The sequence below is a fragment of the Chelonoidis abingdonii genome, chromosome 6, assembly GCF_003597395.2.
Source record: "Chelonoidis abingdonii isolate Lonesome George chromosome 6, CheloAbing_2.0, whole genome shotgun sequence".
In the NCBI taxonomy this organism is placed as follows: Eukaryota; Metazoa; Chordata; order Testudines; family Testudinidae; genus Chelonoidis; species Chelonoidis abingdonii.
Genome location: NC_133774.1, coordinates 93960151 through 93987598, shown reverse-complemented (window position 1 = coordinate 93987598; position 27448 = coordinate 93960151). Strand labels below are relative to the sequence as shown.

Genomic DNA, 27448 nt, shown 5'->3' with positions numbered 1-27448 from the left:
AATTCTTAAAAATCTTGTTATTCTCTCCTTTGTGTTCAACAGATCCCCTCCCCTCCCAGTCCATCACAATGTCCCTGTCGGTAATTATAGCATTTTCTTACAAGAAAAGGTAATATTAGGAAAGTATTTGATATATATTTTACTTGTCATTTACTGCAATTTAACATGTTGAAGTACAGAGGAAAAGTCAGTACGTTAAGACCAGCTAGTGCTTTGTGGACCAACAGGCATTGCTGGTCAGTTTAAAAATGTTTGATGTAAACAAAACTGAAATGCAATTTTAATATCAGCTACTTGCTGCTCTTAGTTTATCACCACTGCACCACATGTTGGTAAAGTGCCTTGAGATCCTTGTATAATACATCAAAGTATTGTCTTATGAAGACCCAAATATCCGGCTCTGCCTTCTTTGATGTGGTGATGCACCACATGCTTAGAAGGGCTCTGTTGTGCTATAGTTAATGTATTATAGGATATATTTTGCGTTGCTGTAGGCTAATAGGATTCTTGTGGCAGACAGGCAGCAGACAGAAAATGGTTTAGGAAACTTCTCTGATTTGTCAGGGCACTATGTTGGCTGTGTCTTGCTAGCATGGATATTGCCCTGATAGCGTAAGGGAATTATTAGTCTGCTTCTCTATTGTCTTGATCTTTTCACATTTTTTTCAACAACAAAGGAAAACAAACAGTTAATCACTCATATGAAACTTTCCATACAAATAAAAGTTGGTATGAACAAGGGAACATGATTTGTTAATTTTGAAATAGTCAGATTTAAATTAAGTCTGTATTTATCGCAACTGGGGGACCTATTGGGAAAACCTATTGTAATTAATGTAATACTTGTAGCTTCTCCCTGAAAATAATCCTTTTCTCTGTGAGATAAGAATATTTGTGCTTTCCGTGTCAATCGTGAGAAATTTGTGAAAAGTGTGTAAGGATTTTCACTGTACAGTATCACTTCAGTTGTGCTACTCCCTGATTTCTTTCATCCATTCTCTGCTTTCTTCCCTTTTTAACTTCCTTGTTTAGTGCTGCTTTATCTGGCAGGGTTTTGCTCAGCACCCATCACATTGTGCATTGCCTAGCTAAATCAGATTTGCCTGGGGACAGCTCCATGAAGTCTTTTGCTCTCTGCCCAGTCCTGGTTGTAGAAAGCCCTGGGATAGCTTAGCTGCTCCAAGAAAAGGGGCTTGTATTACAGAACTGACCCTGGGTCAAAATGCAGAATCAGGGTGTCACAGTAGGGTTGCAAATTTAGGTTGGATGTGTCATAAGGTATATTTCCCAAATCTGAACCTTAGCATCCAAAATTTGGGTACCTGCATGAAACCTCTAAGCTTAATTACCAGCTTAGATCCTGTAGCGCTGCCACCAATCAGGAATTCCAGTGCCTGGTACACTCTGGTCTCCCCAAAACCTTCCCTGGGGACCCCAAGACTCAGATTCCTTTAGATCGTCACAACAAAGGGAAATAACCCACTTCCCTTCCCCCTCTTGACCTCCTCCAGATCCTTCCCGCCCTGGGTACACTAGGAGATCACCGTGTTTCAATTCCTTGAAACACAAACACAGAGAGATCAGGTTTCTCTCCCCCTCACCCAGAGGCCATGCAAATTCAAAACTTTGTAAATCTAACACAAAGAGATTTCTCTTCCCCTCTGTCTTCTTCCTCCCACCAATTCCCTGGTGAGTTGCAACTCAATCCCTTGAGCCTTAACTAGGAAAAAATCAAACAGATCTTAAAAAGAAACTTTTTATAAAAAGAAAGAAAAGACATAAAAATTGTCTCTTTAATCAAGATGAATATTACAGGCTGTTATCTTATATAAAAATGAACAGCCTTAGTCAAAAAAAACAATTAAAACATTTCCAGCAAACTACACACTTGCAATACAAAAAACAATGTAAAAACCTATATTGTTTTTCCCCTGTACTTACAACTTGGAAACAGAAGATAGAGACCTGAGATAGTGTGATCACCCTCAGAGCCTAGAGAGCAACTGACACAGAACAAAGGACCCACACCCAAAAACTTCCCTCCCTTGAGATTTGAAAATATCTTGTTTCCTGATTGGTCCTCTGGTCAGGTGTCGTTTGTTACCCCTTTGCAGGTGAAAGAGACATTAACCCTTAGCTATCTGTTTATGACAGGATGTATTCTTGATTTCATCACGACATAATCTTTAATTAAAAAAATAATTTTTAATTTCTGGAGACTCCAGGACAATCCTGGACGGTTGGCAATGCTTTCTTGGACTAGGGGTTATGGTTTCCAAGGGTAGGGCACTTAGAGCTAGGGTCAGGTTCCTAGGGATAGGGCACTTGGACCTAGGATTAGGGTTTCTATGGGGAAGGCTTCACACCCTAGGGTTAGGATTACCATGAGTAGGGCTCCCACCCTTAAGGTTAGGGTTTCTATGGGTTGGGCACTTTCAGCTAGGGTTATGGTTTATATAGGTAGGACACCCTGCCCTACGGTTAGGAATCCTATGAGTAGGAAACTTTGAGCTTGGCTTAGGATTCTTTTGTGTAGGGCACTTGGAGCTACGATTAGGGTTCCTATGGGTAAGGTTCCACACCCTAGGATTAGGGTTCATCTAAGTAGGGCACGGGGAGCTAGGGTTAGGGCTGCTATGGTAGGGAACTTTGAACTAGGGTTAGGATTCCCATGGGTAGGGTTTCCCACCCTAGGGTCAGAGTTACTATAGATAAGGTGCTTGGTGCTAGGGATAGGGTTCCTACATTTAGCGCAGTTGGAGTTAGGTTTAGGGTTCCTATGGGTAGGGCACTTGAAGCTAGAGTTAGGGTTCCTGTGGGTACAGTTCTTTGAGACAAGGTTAGGGTTCCTATGGAAAGGTCACTTTGAGCTAGGATCAGCGTTCCTATGGGGAGGGCTCGCCGCCCTAAAGTAAGAATTCTGTTGGCAAAGGCACTTGGAACTAGGGTTAGGGTTCGTATGGCTAGAGCACTTGGAGCTAGGGTTCGGGTTCCTATGGTAGGGCTCTCCAACATGGGGTTAGAGTTCCTAGGGGTAGGGCTCCCTGCCCTAGGTTTTGGTTTCCTATGGGGAGGGCACATGGAGCTAGGGTTAGGGTTCCTGAGAGTAGACTTCCCCACCCTAGGATTAGGATTTCAGTGGGTAGGGCTCCCCACCCTAGGGTTAGGGTTCCTATGGGTAGGGTTCCCTAAGATTCCTATGGGAAGGGAGCAATGAGATAGGGTTAGGGTTCCTATGGGTAAGGCTCCATGTCCTAGGGTTAAGGTTCCTATGGGTAGGGCGGTTGGAGCGAGGGTTAGGGTTCTTCTGGGTAGGGCACTTGAAGCTAGGATGAGGGTTCCTATGAGTAGAGCTCACCACTGTAGGTTTAGGTTTCCTGAGTAAGGCACTAGGAGCTAGGGTTTTTGTTCCTAGGTCTAGGGTAGTTGGAACTAGGGTTAGGGTTCCTGTGGGTAGGGTTCCCTGCCTTAGCAGTGGGGTTCCCATGGGTAGGTCTTCTTACCCTACTGTTAGCTTTCCTATGGGTAGCAGACTTAGCATTACGTTTTTGGTTCCTATGGGTGGGCTCCCGACCCTACGGTTAGGGATCATATGGGTAGCATATTTAGAACTAGGGTTAGGGTTTCTATTGGTGAGGTATTTAGAGCTAGCATTAGGATTCCTGTGGGTAACACACTTGGACCTAGGGTTCGGATATCTATTGGGGGTACTTGGAGATAAGATTAGGGTTTAGAAGTGTAGGGCAGTTGAAACTGATTGAAGGTTTAAATGGATAGGGCTCCCCACTTTACGGTTACAAAGATTTGGGCACTTGGTGCATCCCCCGTCGCCCCAGGCCATGGGCACCTTAAGACTAGGGCAGGAGGCGTTCCTATTGGAAGCCTAACTGTAGCTCCCACTCCCCGGGCTCAGTCAGTGGCATCTGCTACGGGGACAGAGCCAGACTAGCCCCAGAGTGGCTGCGGTTACTGGCGGTGCCAGGCGCTCGACGGGGATGTCGCTAACACACACACTCACCCCTGAGAAATCTCAGAAGTTCAGCGCCAGGGCGGGAGATAGATCTACACAACCCTCCTTTCTCAGCCTCCTCGCGCTTGTGAGCCTGCGCGCCTCCTTCGCCTTCTCCTACGCACAATCAGCGCGCACCCCCCCCCCCCTTCCCGGATGCTCGACGCGAAGGCATTGAGGGCGTTACTGCAGCCACGCACCGTCACTTTCGGAACGTTCTGCCGTCAGGCCAATCCGCGCGCCCGTCTCTTCCCCTCCCGGCGCTGGGCGGAGCTGCCGACGCGCCGTGTCTATCGTCCCGAGGCCTGGCGCCGGAGGGAGCCATGGAAGCGGCCGGCGCGCGAGGAGGTTGGCGGGAGGAGCAGGCGCCGGCGCTGGCGCTGCAGCAGACCCAGCTATCCCGGCGCTCGGAGCAGTAACCACCGCCGTGCCCCGGAGACGCTGGCCTGGGTCGAGCCCCCTGACGGCCGCTTCCAGGACCCTGCTGAGCCCCGCCGGCCTGGCCCGAGCCCCTTCCTCCCTGGTGCCCCCTTGAGCTGCCCGGGGCGGCAGCTGGAGGCGCTCCGGGATCCCGGCTCCCCCATCCCAGCGGCTGGCGCCGTTAGTATGCCCGCCTTCCCCGCGGCCCCCCGGGTGCGTTCCCCCCGCGGCTCGCGAAACCGGACGCGGCAGGGAGTTTGAGCGGCGTCGCCGGGCTGCTGCCGGCCCGGCCCAGTGCGTACTGCGCCCCCTCCTCGCCCCGTGGAAAGAGGGGCGTCTCCGGCCATGTATTTCCTGAGCGGCTGGCCCAAGAGGCTGCGATGCCCTCTGGAGACCCTGGAGCAGCCGCTGCACATCCAGACGGACCCCCAGAGGGCTTTCTTCGCAGTGCTGGCCCCGTCCCAGCTCAGCATCTGGTATAGCAGGGTAAGTATCGCCCTGCCCCCGGCTGTCTGTGCAGCCTCACCTGTAGGGAGCATGTGTTCCTCCTCTTCCTGCCCACACAGCAGCTGTGGAGCTGCAGGACTAGCTCCTGTGCATGTACTTCTGTGTTTGCAAAGCAGTCTTGTAAGTCAGAACAGTTGCACAATGCTTCGCTAGTTATTTGTAACGAGTCGCTGCCATGTAACTTTTTGAAACTAGGCCCTTTGGGTTAACAGCTGCAGTTACTGAAACGCTAAGAATTCTTGTTCACTTGTCTTGGGTAAGAAATATTGCAAGTCTTTACCTTCTTTGCTCACCAGTATAATGCTGCAGTGTTGAGTTGTGGATATCGCATATGGATGTGTCCAATCAGCTGTGTGTACTGAAACTTTCAACAATGCCTGGTTGCACTTTGTAATGACTGTTGATAATTCCCCCCACAAAAGTAGAAGGTTAGGCCAAACCTACTTCAAGTCTCTCTTGAGCTTCTTTGAACCCAGAATTGGAAATCTGAGGGAGTCATGAAATGCACATCAGGTATGAAAATTAATTAGGTCTCTGTCCTGCAGTAGACTGAATGCTGTTGTTGGTTTGCAGTCACTTCCGCAAGGGGGGGAATTTTATGCAGACTTTTAGTCAAGAGTAACTAACAACATAAAAAATTTGCTACTTAACACCTTATATTGAAACTGAAAACTAAAATCCTTCAGTTCTGTTGTTTACTTTCTGTACCTCACTCAGGTTGGGCAATGAAAATTTTATAATCGGTGTCACACATGATTTTTCTAGGCAGAATTCACAGGAAAGTTCATGTGAAATAACTAGGTTATGAATTCAAATTGTATCAGCTACTCTGCACTAGTTCTTCTTGTGGACACTTATTCAGTGTGGAAGAGTCTTCTTTTCAGTTTAGGTTAATCCACTTCCAAAGTACATTAATCTAAACTGAAAAAGGCGCTTTCAGAGTAGAATAGGAGTGTCCACGTAAGGAAGCTAGCATAGAATTCGTTCCAGGCTCTTCTCCATACAGACAAACCCTTACTGTTAGGGTACGTCTTCACTACTGGGCATATTGGCGGATAGCAATCGATTTCTTGGGGATCGATATATCGTGTTTCATCTAGATGCGATATATCGATCCCCGGATGTGCTCCCGTCGACTCCGGAACTCCCCCAATGCGAATGGCGGTAGTGGAGTCGACCGGGAGCCACGGACATCGATTCCGCGCCGTGAGGACGGGAGGTAAGTCAGAATAAGATACTTCGACTTCAGCTACGTTATTCACGTAACTTAACTTTGCCCTTAACTTTGCCATCTGGTTATCATTTCTCTGACACACAACTGCAGTGTTGGGATTGGAAATGCTGTTCTTTAAAAGTTGAATTTGAGAATTCAACTAAATATTGCCATTTAGATTTTCAGCGTAAACTCTTTAGTGTGTCTTTGAATAATTCTGTGTAGTCTTCATAAGTCAGTACTATAAATCCAAATTATAATAAGCTTTTCAAAATGAGAAGAGGAAGCAATTATACTAGACTGGCATTCCAAGGAGCCTTAGTTTTAAACAATAGTAAAGTCCTTAATGTCTTCATCAAATAATACCAATGAAATTTCATCAGGTTATGCTCGTACCGGGTGATCTGCATTGTCTGTTCATTAGCCTATGGGTGCAGGTGTTGGTTTTTAACCTATAAAGCCCTAGATAGCTTTACTTGAGGCTGCGTCTCTGCTTCTAGGATACTGAGTATAAAGTCTCACTTTCCCAGTCCAGTGGGAAAAAGCTGTTTGTAGGGTGCTTTACTTGAAATGTCCCTATCTTTAGAATGTTGGCTTTGATGGGCCAGAGAGAAACCCAGTTTTGTTAACATTATGGATGTGGTATAACTAATCACTTTACCCCATGCACATTTGGGAAGGAGGTGGGCTGAAGGTAGTGAAGCTATTTTAGGTAGTTTTGTTGGCAGATTACTATGAGCAGTCACAAATACAGTATATATTTTTAATTGGTAATTCTAAATTTGTTTTGAAATATTAACTGTAGTTATAATTGCATTAAAGAGAACTTGTGGATTTCACAAGATAATGAAAGCTGAGGGAAAGATACTTTGACTGTTTAAAACTTACTTTTCTTAACACCTGTTTTATGCCAAATAAAACACTTTGGAGAAAAAGAGTGACTTTATTAGAGTTAACTCACCTGAGATATTAACAAAACTTTTAACACAACCATGGTTAGACAAGGCTTCTTACTAAAGTGTAAAAAAAAAAAAAAAAAATTTTTTTTTTGGAAAGAACCTCTCAGGTTTCCTGCATAAAAATAAAGTACATCCCCATTCTCCCTCTTTGTAGGTGACATTTAAATCAAAATTACATATTGGGTTCCTGTGGAGGAAATGAGACCTTGGTTTCTATAAAATGTTTTTCTTTGTCAATAGTAGCTTGTTCAAAACAGTATCAAGTATCAGTAATGTCTAACTTTCTGGAGCAGAATATCCTGCAGTTATGTGTGGAAATCAGATAGGTGATGAATCTGGCTAAATTCTGTGCTGCATTATGTTTGTTTCCAGTACATTAACATTTTAAATTCCTAGCTTTGTAAACACATTGTCGTATGTCACTTTCAAGTAAAGAGATATTGTTTGCTAGTGTGTGCTTATAAAACTGATATTAAGGAAGACATATTGTTGACCGATATTTTGAAATAAATTACCAAAATAATTGAAACTGGCCTGATTATATTGGGTTGTGTTGACAAATTTTGCAGAGTTTTAAAATGTGTGCAGAATTTTAAATTTTTTGAAGCAGAATTCCCCCCCCGGAATAGTTTACTGCAGGGGTTCTTAAACTTCATTGCATCGTGATCCCCTTCTGAGAACAAAAATTACTACATGACCCCAGGATGAGGAACCGAAGCCTGAGCAGCCCAAGACCCTCTGCCCCTGGTGGGGGTCCAAAGCTGAAGCCCAAACCCTGCTGTCCTGGGGGTGGTGGGAGGAGGGATAAAAGCCTTATCTCAAAGATGAGATCCACTGGTTTGATGAAGTGCTACAGCGGCGCTACTGTGTCACTACAACATTTTAAGTGTGGATCTGCCCCAAATATAGAAGGTAAGGAAACAATTGACAATAGACAATGAACTATCTTCTCCTCTTTGTAAGTAATTTTTGTGCTGGAGTTCAGGCTGTAGGAGGGGAAAGTTTGTGCTATAGCTGTTTTGTGGACAAACATATGTTTGTTTTACAGTCCTTTTATTCCTATAAGGTTTACAAACAAATTTATAAATATGAAACATATAAATTCCACTTTTTATTTTACTGATTGCTGACGGAATGTACCCTTCAGAACCATTGGTGAATTGTCATATATGATCATTTTCTCTTTATTGTGTGAATGTTAGGACTACATGGGATTGTCTGCAACCTCTCTGTAGTATCTTGTTTGCCTTGCAATAAGTTGCAGACAATGTTTGCTTTAATTAAAAGCTTTTTATACTTCTAAAAGGCTGTCTTGATGTTCCTGGAGAACGAAGTTCTGTATATCACAGGTATCAGCAATGCACCTCTCGCCCCCCACACTGTGTACCCTCATCCTGGTGGGAGTAGTTCATCCTCCATGACTTTAGGCCTTTGCTAAGAAGTAATAATTGAGCTTGTTTGCGGATACTTGTCAGCAGCTGGACTGTCTGAGACCATATCATTTTTATAGGGTCTCAGATAGTCTTCAGAAGATAGCAGCTCACATTCCTGTAGATCTGGCCTGAAATTGAACAAATGGTGTAGCAGTGATTATAATCTTTATTCTCCACTTGAGTCATACCTTAGTCCCTCCACTAGCTGTTTCTGTTAGCCTTCAGTTTTATGTTGGTTGGTAATTTGTTTCAAATAGAGTATAACAGCTATGCTACTGCTGCAGAACTGTTTGTCTGGCTATACAATTGAGGAAATATCCACTGATAAGTCTCCACTAGACCAATGGGATGGAGAAATTGTCATTGATGTGCAGAAGTCCTCAAACTACGCGTTTCACTCTGATGTGCAAGTGGCAGAGACCTGAGCTTTGCACCTCCTGGAATCTCTCCCAGAATTCTGTGCTCTGGAAGCTGGTATAACATCATACATCAGGAGCCTGACTGTTGGATCAAATTACCCATGCTCCACTCACTCTAAAGCCAGTATGAGTTGTATGTGCATAAGTGATGGGACAACTAGGACTTTGATCTCACTTGTACAGAGCCTCTTTTACTAATATCAGATTTAAGCACCACTGATTAACCTTAGCTGCTGACAATCTGCTGGAGGCACTGAGTAGCATCCTGTTAATTAGCCATATTTTTTTGGGCAACAGATTGGCTAGCTAGAGGTGCTTTCAGTTGGGGGAGAAACTTGTATAAAGCCCAGAACATGCTAGGTACTTTTAAAATGAATCCTAAATCATGGTAAATCGCTGTATTTAAACCTCTCCCTTGTAGTTTAAACTGAATTAATATGGTATATACTTCAATTGTTGTTAAACATATAGTTCTTCTTCGAGTGCTTGCTCATATCCATTCCAGTTAGGTATGCGCGCGCCGCGTGCACGTTCGTTGGAGAAACTTTTACCCTAGCAACACTCGGTGGGCCGGCAGGTCGCCCCCTGGAGTGGCGCGGTATGGCGCCTAATATATACCCCTGCTGGCCCGTCTGCTCCTCAGTTCCTTCTTACCGCCCGTGTCGGTTGTTGGAACAGTGGAGTGCGGCATAGCTGACCTCCACCTACCCTAGCGATTGCTCGTTCTTTAGCTTTAGTGTACATAGTTCTTTTTTCTCTAGTTCGTTGTTATTTACTGTTAGTATAGTTGTAGTTAGTGTATATAGTTAGAGGATCGGGGGTTCGCCCCTTCTCCTCCCACGGCTCCGGGGCCGATGCCCGGTTCACGGGTTCAACCCTGTGCGACCTGCCATCGTCGTGCCCACAGGAGACCGCACGATTCCTGTTAAAGTGCCTCGGCGAGAGCCATCTATCGGACAGTGCCGTATCTGTAAGGCGTTCAGCCCCGGACCAGAAAGAAGGGACTCCACCTAAACACTTTTGATGGAGGCAGCTCTAACTTCCTCCGTCTTGGCACCGCTACGGCACCGGGAACAAGTGCTTCGTCTGTTCCGGACCGGCGAGACACCTCGCACCTCCCGTCACCGGCCAGTCCTCCAGCCGGCACCGCTCCCTCTCCCCGAGGAGCAAAGACTCAAGGCTCTGCGGTACCTCGGCACGCCAGCAGTCAGAGCGCAGCTCAGGTCGGATCGCCGGCTCCGCCAGCACCGCAGCACCGCCTGCCTCGCCCCGTTGATTCCGGCCTCCCAGGAGCCGTCGAGTCCGGTGCCGCTAGTCTCCCAGCAACGTGCCGTGGTAGAGCTCACGTCCGACTACGCCTGACCGACTCCAAGGCGCGGACTGATCGCTCTTACAGAGCCTGAGTGCCCAACCCGGCACCGCCGGTGCGGGTTATTCAGTCGCTGCGGCAAGCCTGCCATGGTGCAACCACCGTCTCTGGGCACAAGGAGCCCTGCCGATCTCGTTCGGGATCCTGTGAACGTCCCGGCACTGATCACGATCCCGACGGCCGCCGCAGTCCCGCACCGTTCTCCATCTCGGTGCCGGTCGTACTCGGCACCGGACAGATCCCGGTCTCCAGCTTACTGTCGGCACGCTCCAGATCCTGGCACCGCCGAGCCTTCGCAGCCGATCCAGGCATGTCGATGTTCGGCACCGGTCGACCTCCGCACCGCGCTGGTCGTGAGTCCCGGTCCCGCTCTTCACATCGCCACGGTTCCCGGTACATTCGCACACCGCGAAGGGACGCTTATATGGATGCACTGACACGCACGGTCCAATCTGCTCTCAGCTCCCCGTGGCCATCCCGTCATACGTCCGCCTCCCCGTACGCAGACACCGCATCTTATGGAGAATCGGACACTCAGGCACACATTCGAGACCAGGGGCCACCTCAGTGGTCCTTTTGGACACCCTGGGCCTACCACCTAAGCCCAGGGTGAACCATTGGCCCAATCACGCTCCGGACATTCTGAACAGCCGGGCACCGGAGGCCACAATCAGTAGACCACCCCCTACTGATACAGAGATGGGTGCCATACAAGCTCCGGAGCAGCCTGATGTTCCGGAGGCGGAGGCCCACCAGGATGCCGCCTCGTCCAGGACCCGCTCGTTCCGGGTTGTCGTCATGTCTTCCCCGGATGAGGCGGTGGCGGGCACATCCTCGTCGGGCCTCCCCCTATCGATCTGCGGGCGCACCAGGACCTTTTGAGGCGCATAGCCCAAAATATAAGCCTCCGGTGGAGAAGTCCCCGAGGTGGAGGGACCCTGTGGTTAGCATTCTCTCAGCGGAAACGCCTACCAGGGTGGCCCTCCCATTCATCAGATCCATCCAGGCCAGAGCCGACTCCATCTGGCAAACTCCGGCGTCCATTCCACCGACGGCCAGGGGAGTGGAAAGAAAGTATATGGTGCCGTCCACGGGTTACGAATACCTGTATGTGCACCCAGCCCCCTGCTCGTTGGTGGTGCAGTCAGTCAAATGAGCGGGAGCGGCACGGCCAACAAGCCCCCCGCTCCAAAGTCTAGGGAGGCCAAACGTATGGACTTGCTGGGCCGAAAAATTTACTCTGCTGGAGGACTTCAGCTCCGTGTGGCGAACCAGCAGGCCCTCTTAAGCCGTCTCTACTCCTTCAACACCTGGGAGCGGTCGGCAAATTCACGGAGTTGATCCCGCAAGGCTCCCGTCAGGAGTTTACAGCCCTCCTCGACGAGGGAAGGAGGATTGCGAGAACCTCCCTGCAAGCCTCGCTGGACTCGGCGGATTCAGCAGCTAGAACGGTCGCCTCTGGCATAGCCATGCGGCGCATATCCTGGTTGCAGGTGTCCGGCCTACCGCCCGAGTTGCAGCACACCATACAGGACTTGCCATTTGATACACAGGGTCTCTTCTCGCAGAAAACAGATCCTAGACTACAAAGTCTAAGGACAATAGGGTTATCATGCGGTCACTTGGCATGCATACCCCTCAAACTCAAAGACGGTCATTCCGCCCTCAACCCCAGCGCCCCTACCCCCGCCTCGCCAGCGACAGGACTTTAGCCGCAGGCGTGGCCGTGTCAACCGCAGGCGGCAATCGGGCCCTCCGTCGGGCAATAACGCCGGTCCGCCAATCATCGGGACCCAAGTCCAATTTTTGAAGGTGCGCCCGAGAGCAGCGTACCAATTCCCTCTCCGGATCCGCTCCAGTTTTCCAACCGGCTTTCCTCGTTCCTCCCGGCGTGGTCCCAGCTAACTACGGATCGTTGGGTCCTGCGTACGGTGGAACATGGATACCGTCTCCAATTCTCTTCTCCGCCTCCCTCCTCCCGCCTCCCTCCTCCCCGTCCCTCTTCAGGGACCCCTCTCACGAGCACTCCTCCTGCAGGAGGTCCACAAGCTTCTCTCAATCGGAGCCATACAGGAGGTACCGGAGGAGCTCAAGGGCAGGGGTTCTATTCCCGTTATTTCCTGATCCCCAAGGCAAAAAGGAGGTCTTCGGCCCATCCTAGACCTACGCGAGCTGAACAAATACATCAAGAAGTTCAAGTTCCGCATGGTGTGCCTGGGGACCATCATTCCCTCCCTGGATCCCGGCGATTGGTACGCCGCTCTCGACATGAGGGACGCATATTTTTCATATTGCAATTTACCCCCCACAGGAGGTACCTGCGTTTTCATGGGTGAATCGAGTTCATTACCAATTCACTGTCCTCCCTTTGGTCTTTCGTCGGCCCCTCGGGTCTTCACGAAATGTATGGCGGTTGTCGCCGCTTTCCTCCGCCGTCGTCGCATTCACGTGTTCCCTTACCTCGACGACTGGCTTATCAGGGGAACCTCAAAGGCTCAAGTCACCAGCCATGTCGACACCATAAGAAAACTATTCGCAAGGCTGGACTGATCGTCAATCTGGACAAGTCCACACTGGTGCCCACGCAACGGATAGAATTCATCGGGGCAGTGCTGGACTCCGTCCTTGCGACAGCCAGCTTGCCCCCGCACCGATTTCAAGCCATAGTCTCCCTGGTCCGGAGCCTGCAGAGGTTTCCCACTACCTCCGCCCGTACTTGCCTGGCCTCTAGGACACATGGCCGCATGTGTCCTCGTTACAAAGTACGCCAGACTAACGGATGCGCCCGCTGCAAGCTGGCTGGCTTCGGTCTATACCGCCCGAACAGGGACGCCTTAGATATGATTGTAACGATCCCACCGGGAGTCCTCAGCTCCCTCGACTGGTGGAAAGAGTCTGCCCGCTGGTGTGTGCGGGCCTGCCCTTCCACACTCCTCAGCCCTCTGTGTCCCTAACAACGGACGCATCTGCGCTGGGCTGGGGCGCACACCTGGGGCACCGGCGCACCCAAGGCCTTTGGTCACCCCAAGAGCTGACTCTACATATCAATGTTCGAGAGCTCAGGGCAGTACGCCTGGCGTGCCAAGCGTTTCCTCAGCCCTCCTACAGGGCCGTTGTGTTGCAGTATTCACGGACAACACGACGGCAGCATCTGTATTATGTCAACAAGCAGGGAGGCACAAGGTCATCTCCCCTGTGTCGGGAAGCGATCCACTTGTGGGAATCTGTGTAGCCCACTCCATAGACCTGGTGGCCTCCTTTCTCCGGGGGTCCGGAACACGCTCGCAGATCACCTGAGCAGGTCCTTCCTCACACACGAATGGTCCCTCCGTCCGGACGTCCTCCACTCAATCTTCCGGAGGTGGGGCTTCCCCAGATCGACCTGTTTGCGTCCAAAGTAAACAGGAATGCCAGTGTTCTGTTCCCTGCAAGGTCGCTCTCCGGCTCCCTGTCGGACGCCTTCATGATCCCGTGGTCAGGTCGCCTTTGTTATGCTTTCCACCGTTTCCCCTCGTCCACAGAGTATTGCTCAAGGTCCGCAGGGACAAAGCCCGCCTCATCCTGATCGCGCCAGCTTGGCCGAGACAGCACTGGTACCCCAGCCTGCTCGACCTGTCCCTGTCGGACCCGATCCCCCTACCACTGTGGCCGGACTTGATCACGCAAGACTTCGGCAGGCTTCTCCACCCGGACCTGCAGTCCTCCACCTGACAGCATGGTTCTAACTGGTTAAACCAGTTGGAGCTGAGCTGTTCCGCTGCAGTGCAACAGGTGTTGCTTGGTAGCCCAGGAAGCCCTCCACGCGGGTCGACATACCTCGCGAAATGGAAGCGCTTCTGCTACTGGTGTGCTCAGCATGGTCACTCCCATGCTCTGTATCAATCTCACCATCCTGGATTATTTGTGGTCCCTCAAGGAGCAGGGGGTTGACTATCTCTATGCTGCGAGTCCACTCGCCGCCATATCTACCTTCCATCCGGGGGAAGCTGGCAATACCATTTTCTCCTCACCCGATGTCTTCCAGGTTCTCAAGGGCTTGGAACGGTTATACCCTCAGGTCAAGCCCTACCTACCCCTACCTGGGACCTTAACCTCGTTCTAAGTAGGCTCATGGGGCCCCCTTCGAGCCTTTGGCCACATGTTCGCTGCTGTACTGTCCTGGAAGACGGCTTTCCTAGTCGCCATTACCCTCGGGGCGTGTCTTCGGAACTCCGCGCGCTGACTGTGGATCTCCCTATACCTTCTTCCATAAGGACAGGTCCAGCTGCGTCCTCACCTGGCGTTCCTCCCCACAGAGTCGTCTCCGCCTTCACCGTGAACCAGGGCATCTTTTTTGCCAGTGTTCTTCCAAAACCACACGCGTCGAGAGGTGAGCAATGGCTCCATACTTGGACGTCCAGAGGGCTCTCGCTGTTACATCGAGCGGACCAGCCCTTCCGTCTTTCACCGCAACTCTTTGTAGCTGTGGTGGAGCGTATGAGAGGCAGGGCAATCTCCTCTCAGCGCATCGCATCTTGGGTCACGTGCATCCGAGCTTGCTATGACTTGGCTCAGGTCCAGCAGGCCATCTCAACGCCCCACTCTACGCCGAGCTCAGGCCTCGTCTGCTGTGTTTTTGGCGCATGTTCCTGTGCAGGAAATCTGCCGTGCAGCCACCTGGTCTTCTGTCCACACCTTGCGAACCATTACGCATGGTCCAACAATTTAGAGACGCCGCCGCTTCGCTCGGCGGTCTTACATTCCGTTATGTCTCTCCCGACCCCACCGCTAGGTAAGGCTTTGGAAATCACCTAACTGGAATGGATATGCGCCAAGCACTCAAAGAAGAAAAAGACGGTTACTCACCTTTGTAACTGTTGTTCTTCGAGATGTGTTGTCATATCATTCCACACCCGCCCTCTTCCCCACTGTCAGAATAGCCGGCAAGAAGACTGAGGAGTGGAGTGGACGGGTCGGGAGGGGTATATATTAGGCGCCATACCAGCGCCACTCCAGGGGGTGACCTGCGGGCCCACCGAGTGTTGCTAGGGTAAAAGTTTCTCCGACGAACGTGCACGCGGCGCGCGCACACATAACTGGAATGGATATGAGCAACACATCTCGAAGAACAACAGTTACAAAGGTGAGTAACCGTCTTTTTGTCGTTAACAGCCATATTCCACCCAAGTGGTGCATGAATCGTCTTCTATATGTAAAGCCTCATGACATCCTTGAGGATGATATGGGTTGTGTATGTGATGCACTGAGAATACTTCTGTGTTTTTATGACTGTTTGTGTGATGTGGTTTCCCTGTTCAGTTATGTATTGCTGCCTGGCTGAGTGCTTACAGTTAAACCGAAAGAGAAGGTAAAGAGGTTACTAAAGAATCAGCAGGAATGGTAAATCAGCGACACCGATAAGAGCCTCTTATGTACATTGTTTTAAAGCAGTGTTTCCCAGACTGGGGTTTGGTTACAGGGGGTTCTCAAGGGAAAATTCCTTAATGGCAGATAGAGCTGTCCCTAGGGACCCTGAGCAGGACGGGACACTAAGGAGACTTAACCTTCAAGACTCCTTGTAAGAAATGGAAAGGGAAGTGGATTTTTTTTGCTGTTTTTAAAATTAAATAGGCAGTTAGTGTTTTTAAAATTATTATGAAGAACAGGTTTTAAGCTTTGTTGTAACATGCGTTGTTTGCCTAGAGTGCTCGAGACCTGAATGCTTGTGTAGGAGGAACTCTTTGAGTTGGCTTCTTAAACACCTTCAAGGAGTATCAGGTGTGAAACAGCATGGTGAAACATAAGAGCCTTGTCTTATAACTGGCTTATTCAAAGTGTTACAAGTATGAAAGTGAGATTGTGGAAGAGTGTTGCCGTTTTCATAATGCAACAAAAATACTGTAAAGATAAATACATAGTGTGTAATAAACATGTTACAAAAACAAATGTTATATTTCCAAGATCGCTGCTTTTATAATTTATACTCAGGTAAAAGAGAGAATCCCTGGAAATATTCATTTTTAGGAGGGGGTTCATGAGATTTGACATTTTAGTGAAAGGGTTCACAGGTTATTAAAGGTTGGGATCCACTGTTTTAAAGGAATAAAGATAATAGCTGGAGCAACAGTTTGGGGTGTGGTGGAGGGGAGACTTTACCTAGCTGCCTTCGTCTAGCTAGAATGTCTTACTCTTCCCAAAGCTAAGCCTAGGGTCAAAGGAGATGTAAAACCTCAAAACCATGGAAAAGGGGGTTGGGTGAGCTGGGAGAGACTGGCCAGGATTTGTCAAGGAAAAGGCTGCCAGTCTGTGGCAGAGGCTGCTGCTGTGTGGCTGGTTCTCCTTGCCAGGGATGGAGGTAGCTGGGCTGAGGGAAACTTACCTGTGTGTGTGTGTAAGGCCTATGTGTGGGCTTGGCTACATTGGCACTTTACAGCGCTGCAACTTTCGCGCTCAGGGGTGTGAAAAAACACCCCCCTGAGCGCTGCAAAATGCAGCGCTGTAAAGTGTCAGTGTAATCAGGGCGGCAGCGCTGGGAGCACGGCTCCCAGCACTGCACGCTACACCCATAAGGGATGTGGTTTACAAGCAGCGCTGGGAGAGCTCTCTCCCAGTGCTGCAGCTCTGACTACATTCACACTTCAAAGCGCTGCCGTGGGAGCGCTCCCACAGTGCTGCCGGGGCAGTGCTTTGAAATTTCTAATGTAGCCATACCCTGAGTTAGAGGACTGGGTAAAACAAACAGCCTACTATGTGCTTTGTACCTTTTGAGTAATAAATAAATGAAGCTTTGTTCTGAAGAAGCTGTTTTTGTATCCCTTGCAAACCTATGCTGTCACAGGCTCCCAAAGGAAAAAAAGGTCTTGCAGGTGCCAAACACTATTTGGCTTGGTGTAGTAGTCATGCTTGATACTCAGGGCTGTAACCCAGGCCCTGGTCTAAATGGGAAAATTGTGAAATTCCACTTCAAAAGAGGTCTCATGTCTATGGGTGAGCACTTGGTGAGACCTCCACAAAGGGACAGTGGACTGCTAGCCCTGTAATTATCGTGATATATGTGTAAATATACCCAGCATGTGTGGTTATTTTACCTCAGTGACTATTGCTACTAATCTGTATCTGCCTTAATATCACCAATTGCTTTTTGTATCTCAGCATCACATGCCCCTTGTTCTGTTCCTCAGGGCATGTCTGCACTACAAACTTAAGTTGACATACAACCACTGCTATAATTACTGCAGTAGTTTTTCATGTCCACACTACCCTCCTTCTGCCAGTGGAGAGCATCCTCACTAGGGGTGCTTGCAGCAACTTAAGAGGGGCAGTGTGGGGGCCTGAGAACATAGGAGCTCCCCACTATGAGCCGGGCCTTCACCGCCTCCCTGCTCCAACGTCGGCTGCCCCTTGGACTGCTGCCTCCCCAATCTGAGTAGTGCAGTGTCTCAGAAGTACAGGCCTCAGAAACACCTTTTCTGCTCTTGCTTCTTCTGTGCCCTCGCTGATGCCTATTGTCTGCTGCTTTCTCATTCCTTTTTCTCTTCTCACGTTCCTCCCTTCCTCCAAATCTGCCATCTTCTCACTCTGCAAAAATCTCAGCGTGAACAGCTGCAAACAGCCCATGTAATCGTTAAAAATAATCAGAATATGTACAGAACCACTAAGCTCCCCCAGGATCTTGCATTTATAACCCTTGTTTCTTATCTTCCCAACTCCTCATTCTGTATTCTTCGGTCTTGAGTCTGTCACTGTTTAGACTGTATACTTTTCAGGCAGAAGCTGCATGTTTTGAGTCTCATAACTAGCATGCTCTTTAGTAATATTTATTCACTAAGTATTTATCTTTCATATATACTTAAAATTGCTTGTCTTAGAAATCTAAAGAAACAATAAGGTAAGTTATTCTCCTCTATTCAGGAATAGAGAGCACCTAATTCTGAATGAAACTTCAAGTGCTCTATGTCTAAAATACTGAATAGTGGGTGAATGTAGTAACCGTAGCATCCTGACAAATCTCTGTGGCCTTTGATGCTCACCATTGGCATTCCAGTGATACCACATGGTTCCATATTGTCGGCTGTTAATACTTCTGCATGTTCTAGCAAATGTACTAGTACAATCTTTTGCATATAGATAACAGCTGACAAGCATGCTAATTTGACAGCTGTACTTGAGTGAGTGCAAAATTTTTTTTCCAAAGTAAATCAGTAATACCAATGAGCTGACTTTTTTCACATGGTGAATCATGTCTGATGGGAATGGTGCTAGAGAATGCAGGCCTTCAGAGATGGAGTCAAGTGTGAGAATCTCAATCTTTCAGCTGCGCCCCAAGCCCTCAAATAAAACCCCAACAACAACAAAACCCAACCAAAACTGAGCACAAATTCTTTAGAGGCATTAAATTCTAAAGGTGCAAGTTACAGGGCATCCTGAATTGTTACAGTGTAGTTATTTCTTGTCAAACAGTCCTTGTAATTCAAAGCTGCGATTGGCTGACTCCTACTGCAGTCTAGTCAAAATTTTGAGAATCTTAGATAAGTTATTTTTAGATACAAATAAAGACTTGGAAAATAATTTGATGCTACTTTTATATAATGCTCTGATTTTCACATTGCTTCACTTACTAGGGCATTCTGCCTGTATTCTTTGATAATTTGCTAATTTGTGCAACTTATTAACTGAAGCGTGTTTCAACGTAGAATGTAGCTTTTTAACATGTTTTTAAAACTTAAACAAGGATTAGAGTGCTGCTTTTCATGTATTGGTCTTCAAGTATAGAGAGAGTGGTTTTTTTTGTACACAACTTATTCTAGTAGCACTCTTAGTGCCTTGCAGGAACTTTGAACGGACTGACAGGCAGTGGGATACCTTATCTTTGCTCTATAGCAGCATTTAAATAAGTTTATCCTAAACAACAAAAATTATTAAACTTTCCTAGCGGTCTGAAAATGCAGTAATACAGCAGCAATTGAAAAGTAATAAAATTGTGTGACCACAGCGTCCCCAAATTTCCCAACCTAATTCATGGAAATTACACATTTTCTCAGAACAACACTAACATTTTGATTGCAAATGCATACTGAGTGGACATTTAAACCCAAGTCAGAATGCCGTTGCAATATATTTCTTTTGGGGAGCCTGGCAATATTTCATATCTAGTCTGCTGAGATCTTTAGGATTGAATGTTTGATCAGTTTGAATATCTTGATCAGCTGAACACTTGAAAAAATAGTGCTGTTTTTCTGGATTAGAATTAACTTTCACAGACCTCTCATAAGACTGTTAATATGTACTGATTAAATACAGTAAATAGGAGAGAAGCAAGTGTGAACTGCTAGGTGGAATGAAGTGCTCGTCAATTTAACCATCCCTGTTGTGGTATATAAGTGCTGAGCCATGGACGCATAAAGAGCTTCGTAACTGTCACCCTCAAGAAATCCTGTTGCCTGAAGAACTGAGGTCACTTTGATTTAGAGATTTTTTTTTTTGTATGCCTCTAGATAACATAGTAATAAAATGACAACCAAGAACAACTTTACACCTGATTCTACAAATGTTATTTTAACTTGTGGATTAGTTTTGCATTGTTCATGAGTAATGAAGCTTTTCTGTGTACACATTTACAAAATTTCAAGGTGGGTTATTCCATGTACGTATATTAGTGAGCAGCTGGTAGCCAGAGCTGCTGCATTAGCTGAAGCCTGAGCCCCACTGCCCTGGGCTGAAGCTGATGCTTGACCAACTTAGTTTTGTGGGGCCACCTCATGGCATGGGGCCCTAGGCAGTTGCCCTGCTTGCTACACCATAATGCCATCCTTGGCTTTTAATTTACTGGATATGCAGAAAGAGATATTGTGTCATAGGTGGGCTGTGGAGTTTTTATAGCATTACTGGGGAGCCTCAGAAAGAAAAAGGTTGAGAATCCCTGCAGTAGATCTTATTTGCTTTATCTATGGTTTTGTTTGTGAGATCACTAGACTCTTTTCCAGATCTTCCCACTCTGTCTTCTGTGTTCTCCATCTGTCATTTTGTGAAGTAGTGCTAGCCCATATAGCCTCCTCTTCATAGAATATGTAAGGTTTCTATCTTGCCTTGGCTATGAATTCCTTTAGGAGACAAAATATATTGTCACATGAAACCCTAGGTCTTTTCTGGGGTAGGTTTTGGGAATTCCTAAGGTGGCATATTGATCTGGTTTGATGTAGCATTGTGTCTTTAACTATGCATTAATAGTTGTCTGTGTGAGGGTTATACAATTTGCTTGTCAATCTTACAGAAAGTTTTGAATTTTTGCTCATGATTTGTGGATGTTCAACTTTTATTCCATAATCTAATCATGGTCTGGAATATTGTGCACTAGTTTCGATCACTTTATAAAAGCGTTCTGTAATCAACAGCAGATTCTCAATGGTAGAATCACAGTTTGCATGGAAAGTGTGAGCTGTTTTTCTGTATTACAAAATTAAGAGCAAGATGAATCAACACATCTGATTCTGAGAGAACTGCAGCCCATATGTCTCATTGCAGTTGCACGTGACTAGATTTGTTTATATGGGCCTTCATCACTATGCCCACAAAAGTGTGAAGGGAAAAAATAACTTCTTGTAGTTTTCCTACAGTATTGTCACTCCAGGTTATGCCACCTGCATAAAGCAGGCTTTGTGAAGTTGATGCAACTTTCTTTAGAATTTCCTGCATTTTAGAAAAAGAAAACAGTATCAAGCCAAGTTCTGAAGACATACTAATCTGGAGCTTTAATTTCCTCTTCACAAGCAGAAATGAAAGGTTTAAAGGTTTATGTGTAAAATTTGTGCTGCTTGGTGTTGAAGGAGCAAGTTCTGAGAGCTACAGTAGCAGTTTTAGACTCTTTCTGTATAGGCTCTAGGATGTAGTTTTAAATAAGCACAAGTGCAAATTGTAATAAAAGTGCTAGGACATCTGACAAAAAGAACTATCAGGTTACTCTTACAGTAAGCAAGCCAACTTTTCTGTTACTATGCATTTGTTGTAGGCAAATGCTTTTTATCAACAGAATGTTCCACAGTTTGTAGATAAGCTCCAATTCTGCATTGATAACTATGTACTTCTGTTGACATCAGTGGGGCTTTGCAAGAATGCTCACATAGTTCCTAAAAGTTGTATTGGGGTCTTAAGTTGTAACAAATTGCTTTGGAGATCAAATGGACTGTTTTGTTTCTGTTCTGAGCAGAATAGGGAAGCCAGCCATCTCTCTTCTGTGGTATGTTCAGAGATGTTTGTTTTTCTGGGCAACCTGTAAAACTAATTAGTGTAAATGTTTGTATATCTGGGTTTGTATTACATCCTAGAGTATGCATTCAAGTTTCTGTTGTGCTAGCCTTGCCAGCTACTTCACCTTGCTTGGTTCAGATATCAATAGAAAACAATGTAGCTTGCCCTATAATGTACTTAGTTTCATCTTAGTCTGTCCACTAGCGTGAACCCTTCCTATAACTTGCACCTCTTTTCATCATCAATGGAGGTATGCTGTTGATTTCAGCACATGGAACCAGGTTGTAACAGTAGCCATTCCTCTGCTAAATTCTATGTCTAGGTAGGTTAACTTGATCACCCATTAATTTAGAGCTAAATATCTGTTCTAGTAAGGAAAACAGTATCTTCACTACCAGAAACACCATAAAATTTGGCCAAATAAAATGTACTCTGCTGGCTACTAATCTTTTTAGACATGCCTTTGAATTGCAGCAATGCTATGGAGTAAAATTATTTTGTAAAGTAGTATAGTCGAACTTTATTTATTTGTGTATCCTGTGACTTACATGCATAGAATTAATTTATTTCCAGTTTTCATAGTGTTCTAATAAAGAAATGTCCAGTATTACAAAGACTTTAGTGTTAATAAATTATAATTAGTGTAAAGTAATCACATATGAACAAATTAAAGATAAGCTAGAATATACTGAGATTTTTTTTCACTTGCTACTGAAATGCTCAAAATCAAGTAGCTGGTAATTGGTCCAGTCACTAGTGGAAATTACTGAGATTCTAATGAAGATACAGAAAACACAAAAAGCATGCTGGTAAGATACAAATTGAGGAAATAAAGCCATTTTAAATTCATTTGATCTTGGCTTACAACCAAAGTGACATTTCATAAGTTCAGCCAAAATGGGTTGCTTTTAAATAGACCAGTGTATGGGTAACTTGAATTCAGAAGCATTCCTGATCTCATGTGTTGAATCTTGATACCTTGTGTGTATGGATTGTGATACTGTCTTTAATTACATGAGCACATACTATTTTTTTCTTTAACACATGGTTATTGTTTGTAGCTTTCTAGGTATTTTAAAAATAAAACTGAATAAACAAATTCCGTCATGTGGCATCATATTGATGTCTACATGATTCTTCATGAGAGTTCGGATTTTCAGATCTACTGCATGGATCTCTGTTGTTTGAACTCAAAGAGTAACTGATGGTGGTAGGTTGTAATCCTCTATATCAATGGGTCTCAAACTTTTGTACTGGCGACCCCTTTCACATCACAAGCCTCTGAGTGCAACCTCCCTAATAAATTAAACACACTGTTTAATATATTTAACTCCATTATAAATGCCGGAGGCAAGCAGGGTTTGGGGTGGAGATTGACAGCTCATGACCCCCTGAGAGGTCACGACGCCCAGTTTGAGAACCCCTGCTCTATATGGAGTACTAGTAGAAGGCAGTGGAACACTGTGTCAGTGGATTTCACAGGAATCTTGGGTTGCATACCAGGCATTGGAGATGTGTGTGCTCTAGCGGGAATAGACTTTTTTGTTCATTACCCCAAGTTTCACCCCTTCTGCCCCATGCCGTCCAAACTGTCCCTGTCCTGTCTTTTACCAACCTTTGCCTCTTTGTTCCAGTCCTGTTTGCCTCACCTAATCATTCACAGTCTATTTGCCCAGCAAGTTCTAGTCTTACCCTCTGGCTCTTAATTACAGAAGAGACAGTCGTCTTGCTCTCTGTTTTAGTGCTTAGCCTCGTCTTGGCCTGCAGCAGCCCAGAGACACAATTACAGGGAAAGTTCTGCTCAAACTTTGTGGAATCAAGCTGCAAAGTTTTAGCAAGTCAACTGATTTGCAGACTGCAATTTTTGAATTTTTTTTTTTTTTTAAATCTTGGATTTGTGGCTGACCAAAGCATAGAGGCAAAACTTATTTTTCCTAAGCCTTGTTCTCTGAAATTTTGGCTGATTTTTTTCCATAAAAATTAGCCTGAGGCAGACACCTGGTATAGAAAAAATTCAACCCAAATGTTCTGGCAAAATTATAAGACCCAAAGATAGTCTTACAGTGAGCAATGTCTGGCACTCTTAAGTGGTAATACAAGCCTCACCTATAATATTCATTGCCTGTGTATTATATAATAGCACTTGATTTGGTGTCTGAAGCACATTTATATAGGGAGTGGCCTAGTTTTAAAAGTTGTGAAGTAGGTTTAGTAAGTGTATTGAACATCTGTTGCAAAGTGTAAGGGAAACATCCCTTTCAAAAGCAGTATGCTATTCTTTGTCAACTGTACAGTAATGGTTTCCCTGAAATTCTGTTTCTTAGCATCAGAATAAGTTGATTTTATTTTGTGGCACAATGACACAGCAGAAAAACAATTAAAAAAAAAAAGCCATATTCCTTTAACCTTCAGACATGAAATGTAACTGTTTTATTACTCTTTCCCCAGCCCAGTGTATTAATTGTAAGCTACAAGGAACTATCAAAACCAGCTTCTCAGTTTGGACCCTATAAGCAAGCAGAATGGAGGCCTGACAGCACCATGATTGCTGTTTCAGTAAGTAGAGAATTGTTTTCTTTGAAATTGTGATGTTTGCATGTATGTGAGAGTGAGTGTATATATCAATCTTAACTAATGCCAAAAGGCCTTCTGTGCCATAGTTAACAAGTCCCATATAAAGACCAACTATAGAAACCATAATCAATATTGATCATTGGTACAGCACCCAGTTCTCATGCATGATATGCATAATAAAAACTTAAAGGAAAGCTAGTTTTGAATTTTGCACAGAGGAGTTTTGTGGATGTTCATTTGTATTACAGTAGTGCTTAAAGGCTCTGGTCAGGAATCTATGCCTCTTGGTCCTAGGCATTTTACAGACTTGAAGTACAAAGACAGTCCCTGCCCCAGAGTCTACAGACAAGACTTAATAGATGGGTCACACAAACAGGTGGGGAGAGGGTAAAGGAGGAGGAAGTAACAATGTTTTAAAAAAAACCCAAAACATCTTGCTTGGTAAGTAGTAACCATGGCTTTTCAGCTGTATAGACATCACAATAGAAGTGAATCTTAGAGGATAAAGTAATAGTTTTATGGATATTTTGGGGGAGTTTTTCCTATGCATAGAGAATGGCATGAGAATGAGCAATAGAGTGTTTTGAGAGAGAAGCTGAGCGATGGGTAATAAACACTGGAGCAAAGGCAGCTTTCAACATTATGACTTCATGCTGCATAGCTACTAAATCAGATTATTCCTGAAGAAGCTTAAAGACAAGAAGCTTGTATCTTATGAATGGAAAAGCCCAGTAGAAAGAAGCTGGGAGTGTGATCAAGCAAATTGCTAGGAAAACTATCTTAACAGCAGCATATTGAATGGATTTGAAGAGGCAAGGTTGCAGCAATAAAGACTAGAGTGTAGATTTCGGTAGTTAAGATGTAAGATGAGTTTTGGTAGTGTGAAGAGGAGGAACCCTGGATCTTAACTGTATAGGAAGAAACCTCAAGACTTGGATATGGCATGGATGTACGGGTCTAAAGAGAAGGCCAAATTGAAGGTGATATCTAGATTATGGGCCTGAGTGACTGAGAAGATGTGTGTGGGAATCAGAACTGGAAGGGACCTCGAAAGATCATTTAGTCCAGTCCCTTGCACTCAAGGCTGGACTAGGTATTACAGAGGAAGGTTTGAGAAGGATGGTGATCATGAGTTCAGTTTTGGCCATGTTGAGTTTTATCACTTGACATCCATGAGATGTTAAAGGCAAGTGAAGAAGTAGTTTAGATGGTATGTAGAGGTACGTTTTTGGGTCATCAGCATAAAGTTACCTGAAGTTGTACGTGTGTGAGGTTATCCAGTGACAATGTGTAGAGGCACAAAAGAAGGAGCCCAGGTTTAGTTCTGTAGGATCCCCACCAAAAGTTGGAGATGAGGAGGACCCACTGAAAAGCGATTAGAGAAGAGAGGTTGAAGTCACAAAAGCCAGGGGAGGACAAGACTTCAAGAAGATAAATATTTGGGGTGTGGATTGGAATAGAAAGGAAACTGGGAAAGAACTCCAGTGTCACCAGTCCTATATGGAAAGAGACTCTCTTCCTCTCCAATTTTTGTATCGGGACAGTGAGTTCTGGTTTTGCTGTTCTCAGCCGTGTTGTTGCTTGTATGTCTCAGCTGCGGTGAGACACAAAATAAATACATTTTCAGATGGTTGGAAGGCTTTAAGTACTGAAAGCTTAGCTATTCATCAGATATACTGCATCTGAACCACACACACAAATATGTTAAATATAAATTCTTCAAATATAAATTGTTGTTAGCATTTTCATTAGTGATTGCCCTACTATATTAAAAACATCTCTATAAGATTCTTTAGTAGAAACTCATCAAATATTGTACAAATCTGATCGTTTACAATCTGGTCATTTTTGCTTTCTTTAGTAATTCCTGTGTTTGTCTATGTACTATGGTAGCATTACAAAACTGTCAAGAAAATCTGCTCCCTGAAGGCTATTATGGAATTTTATTTGCTTAGCAAAAACATTATTCTTCCAGAGTGACTGGCCAAGTAGAACTTTACAATAATGTTATGTAGCATTCTTCTAGCTTCACCGCTAGAGAGAGAAGGATATTTAGTTCATCTGTATTATAGCATTACCAAGTTAATATCAATGCTTTACAGTAATTTCAGCATTTTAAACTGTCACTGTATGCAAGGAACATCTTATTCATACCTAGGGGGGCATGAATCATTATGTTGAATTATTTATTATAGGGTGAACTTCTTTTAAATCGTGTTTTTCTCAAATTTTAATTGTGAACTGAGGATTGCAATAAGGTGATGTATTAAGTTATTGCCGTTTAGTTTTGTACAACTTTTAAATTATGACTCCGTGGACCAGGTGGGTACTTCTGGAAATCAGGTGAATAGCCAGGAATGATTTGATTAAATCCATCTTTTGTGCTTCTTTCTCTGCTGGAATCTTTCCTGGACTTTACTAAATTATAAGTGTCTGATAAATTGCTATAATGCTGCTCAGACCCCTTAAAAAACACTATTTTAACCTGTGGAACTCTTGTGAGTAAAAATACAAACTCGTTCAATAAAATATGCACAGTAAACGTTTATCCCTTGAGCTGTTTTTCCCTGTGTGTATTATGGCAGAGTTTTAACCTAAGGGCTTTACTTTACTGGCCACCTCTATTCCAAGGCAGCACATTAGTGAGTGGTCTTGCAGAAGTGTAACAGCAGAATTTGGCCCAGTGACACTCCCAGGGAGTGTCTGAGCAATGTGTCGGGGAAGAGTCTGTGTTCATCAGATGATGTACACGCTCACATTTGTACCTAAAAGGGATATCAAATGTTAAGATGAAGTTTATGTGCTACAGGTCATGTATTAATACCTGAAGTGTGTGTTCTTACTCAAACCATGGTCTTCCAAAATAACTTCAGTTTCAAACTGCCAAATGAGTTGCTACAGTTAGGATTGAAAAAGCTAGTTTCATGAATGTTTAAATTAGGCTAAACTGCTTAAATATTTTGCATAATATTAACACACACATTTTTGGGGTGTTGAAAAGTGTTAGGACACATTTGACATGAGATTGATGTGCTGTTTTGTGAACCAGAGTCGATTTTTTTTTAATAATTTTCTGGATAAGTTACAGTACTCTAGAATGTTTTTGTAGGACAGTGCTTAATATATTGCTGATGCAAGGTGATGGAAATTCTGAACTCCCATGTCTTCCAGACCGAGTTCATGTGAGTTTCAGTTTCAAAAACTAAAGTAACCTACATTCAGAATGAAGGTCAAACTGTTGTTGAAAGGTGCATCTTCAGAGGCTTAATTATTTTCCTGCTCAAGAAAAGGGATAGCACTAGCTCTCAATTAGACAGCCAGG

At 45.2% G+C, this 27448-nt stretch overlaps 1 protein-coding gene across 3 annotated transcripts in view; it reads left to right on the top strand.

The window, feature by feature from the left end:
* Nucleotides 1-4304: 4304 nt before the first annotated feature.
* Nucleotides 4305-27448, top strand: part of LOC116823489 (guanine nucleotide exchange factor subunit RIC1-like) — a 47106-nt gene continuing 23962 nt past the window's right edge. For 2 of the 3 annotated variants that reach the window (XM_032778079.2, XM_032778087.2), the window contains exons 1-2: nucleotides 4322-4915; nucleotides 24001-24108. In XM_032778079.2, the coding sequence (XP_032633970.1) occupies nucleotides 4775-4915; nucleotides 24001-24108 (249 nt within the window). In that variant the 5' untranslated portion in view covers nucleotides 4322-4774. Of the gene's footprint in view, nucleotides 4916-24000; nucleotides 24109-27448 lie in introns of all 3 variants that reach the window. The other variant, XR_012656133.1, reaches the window with a different exon arrangement.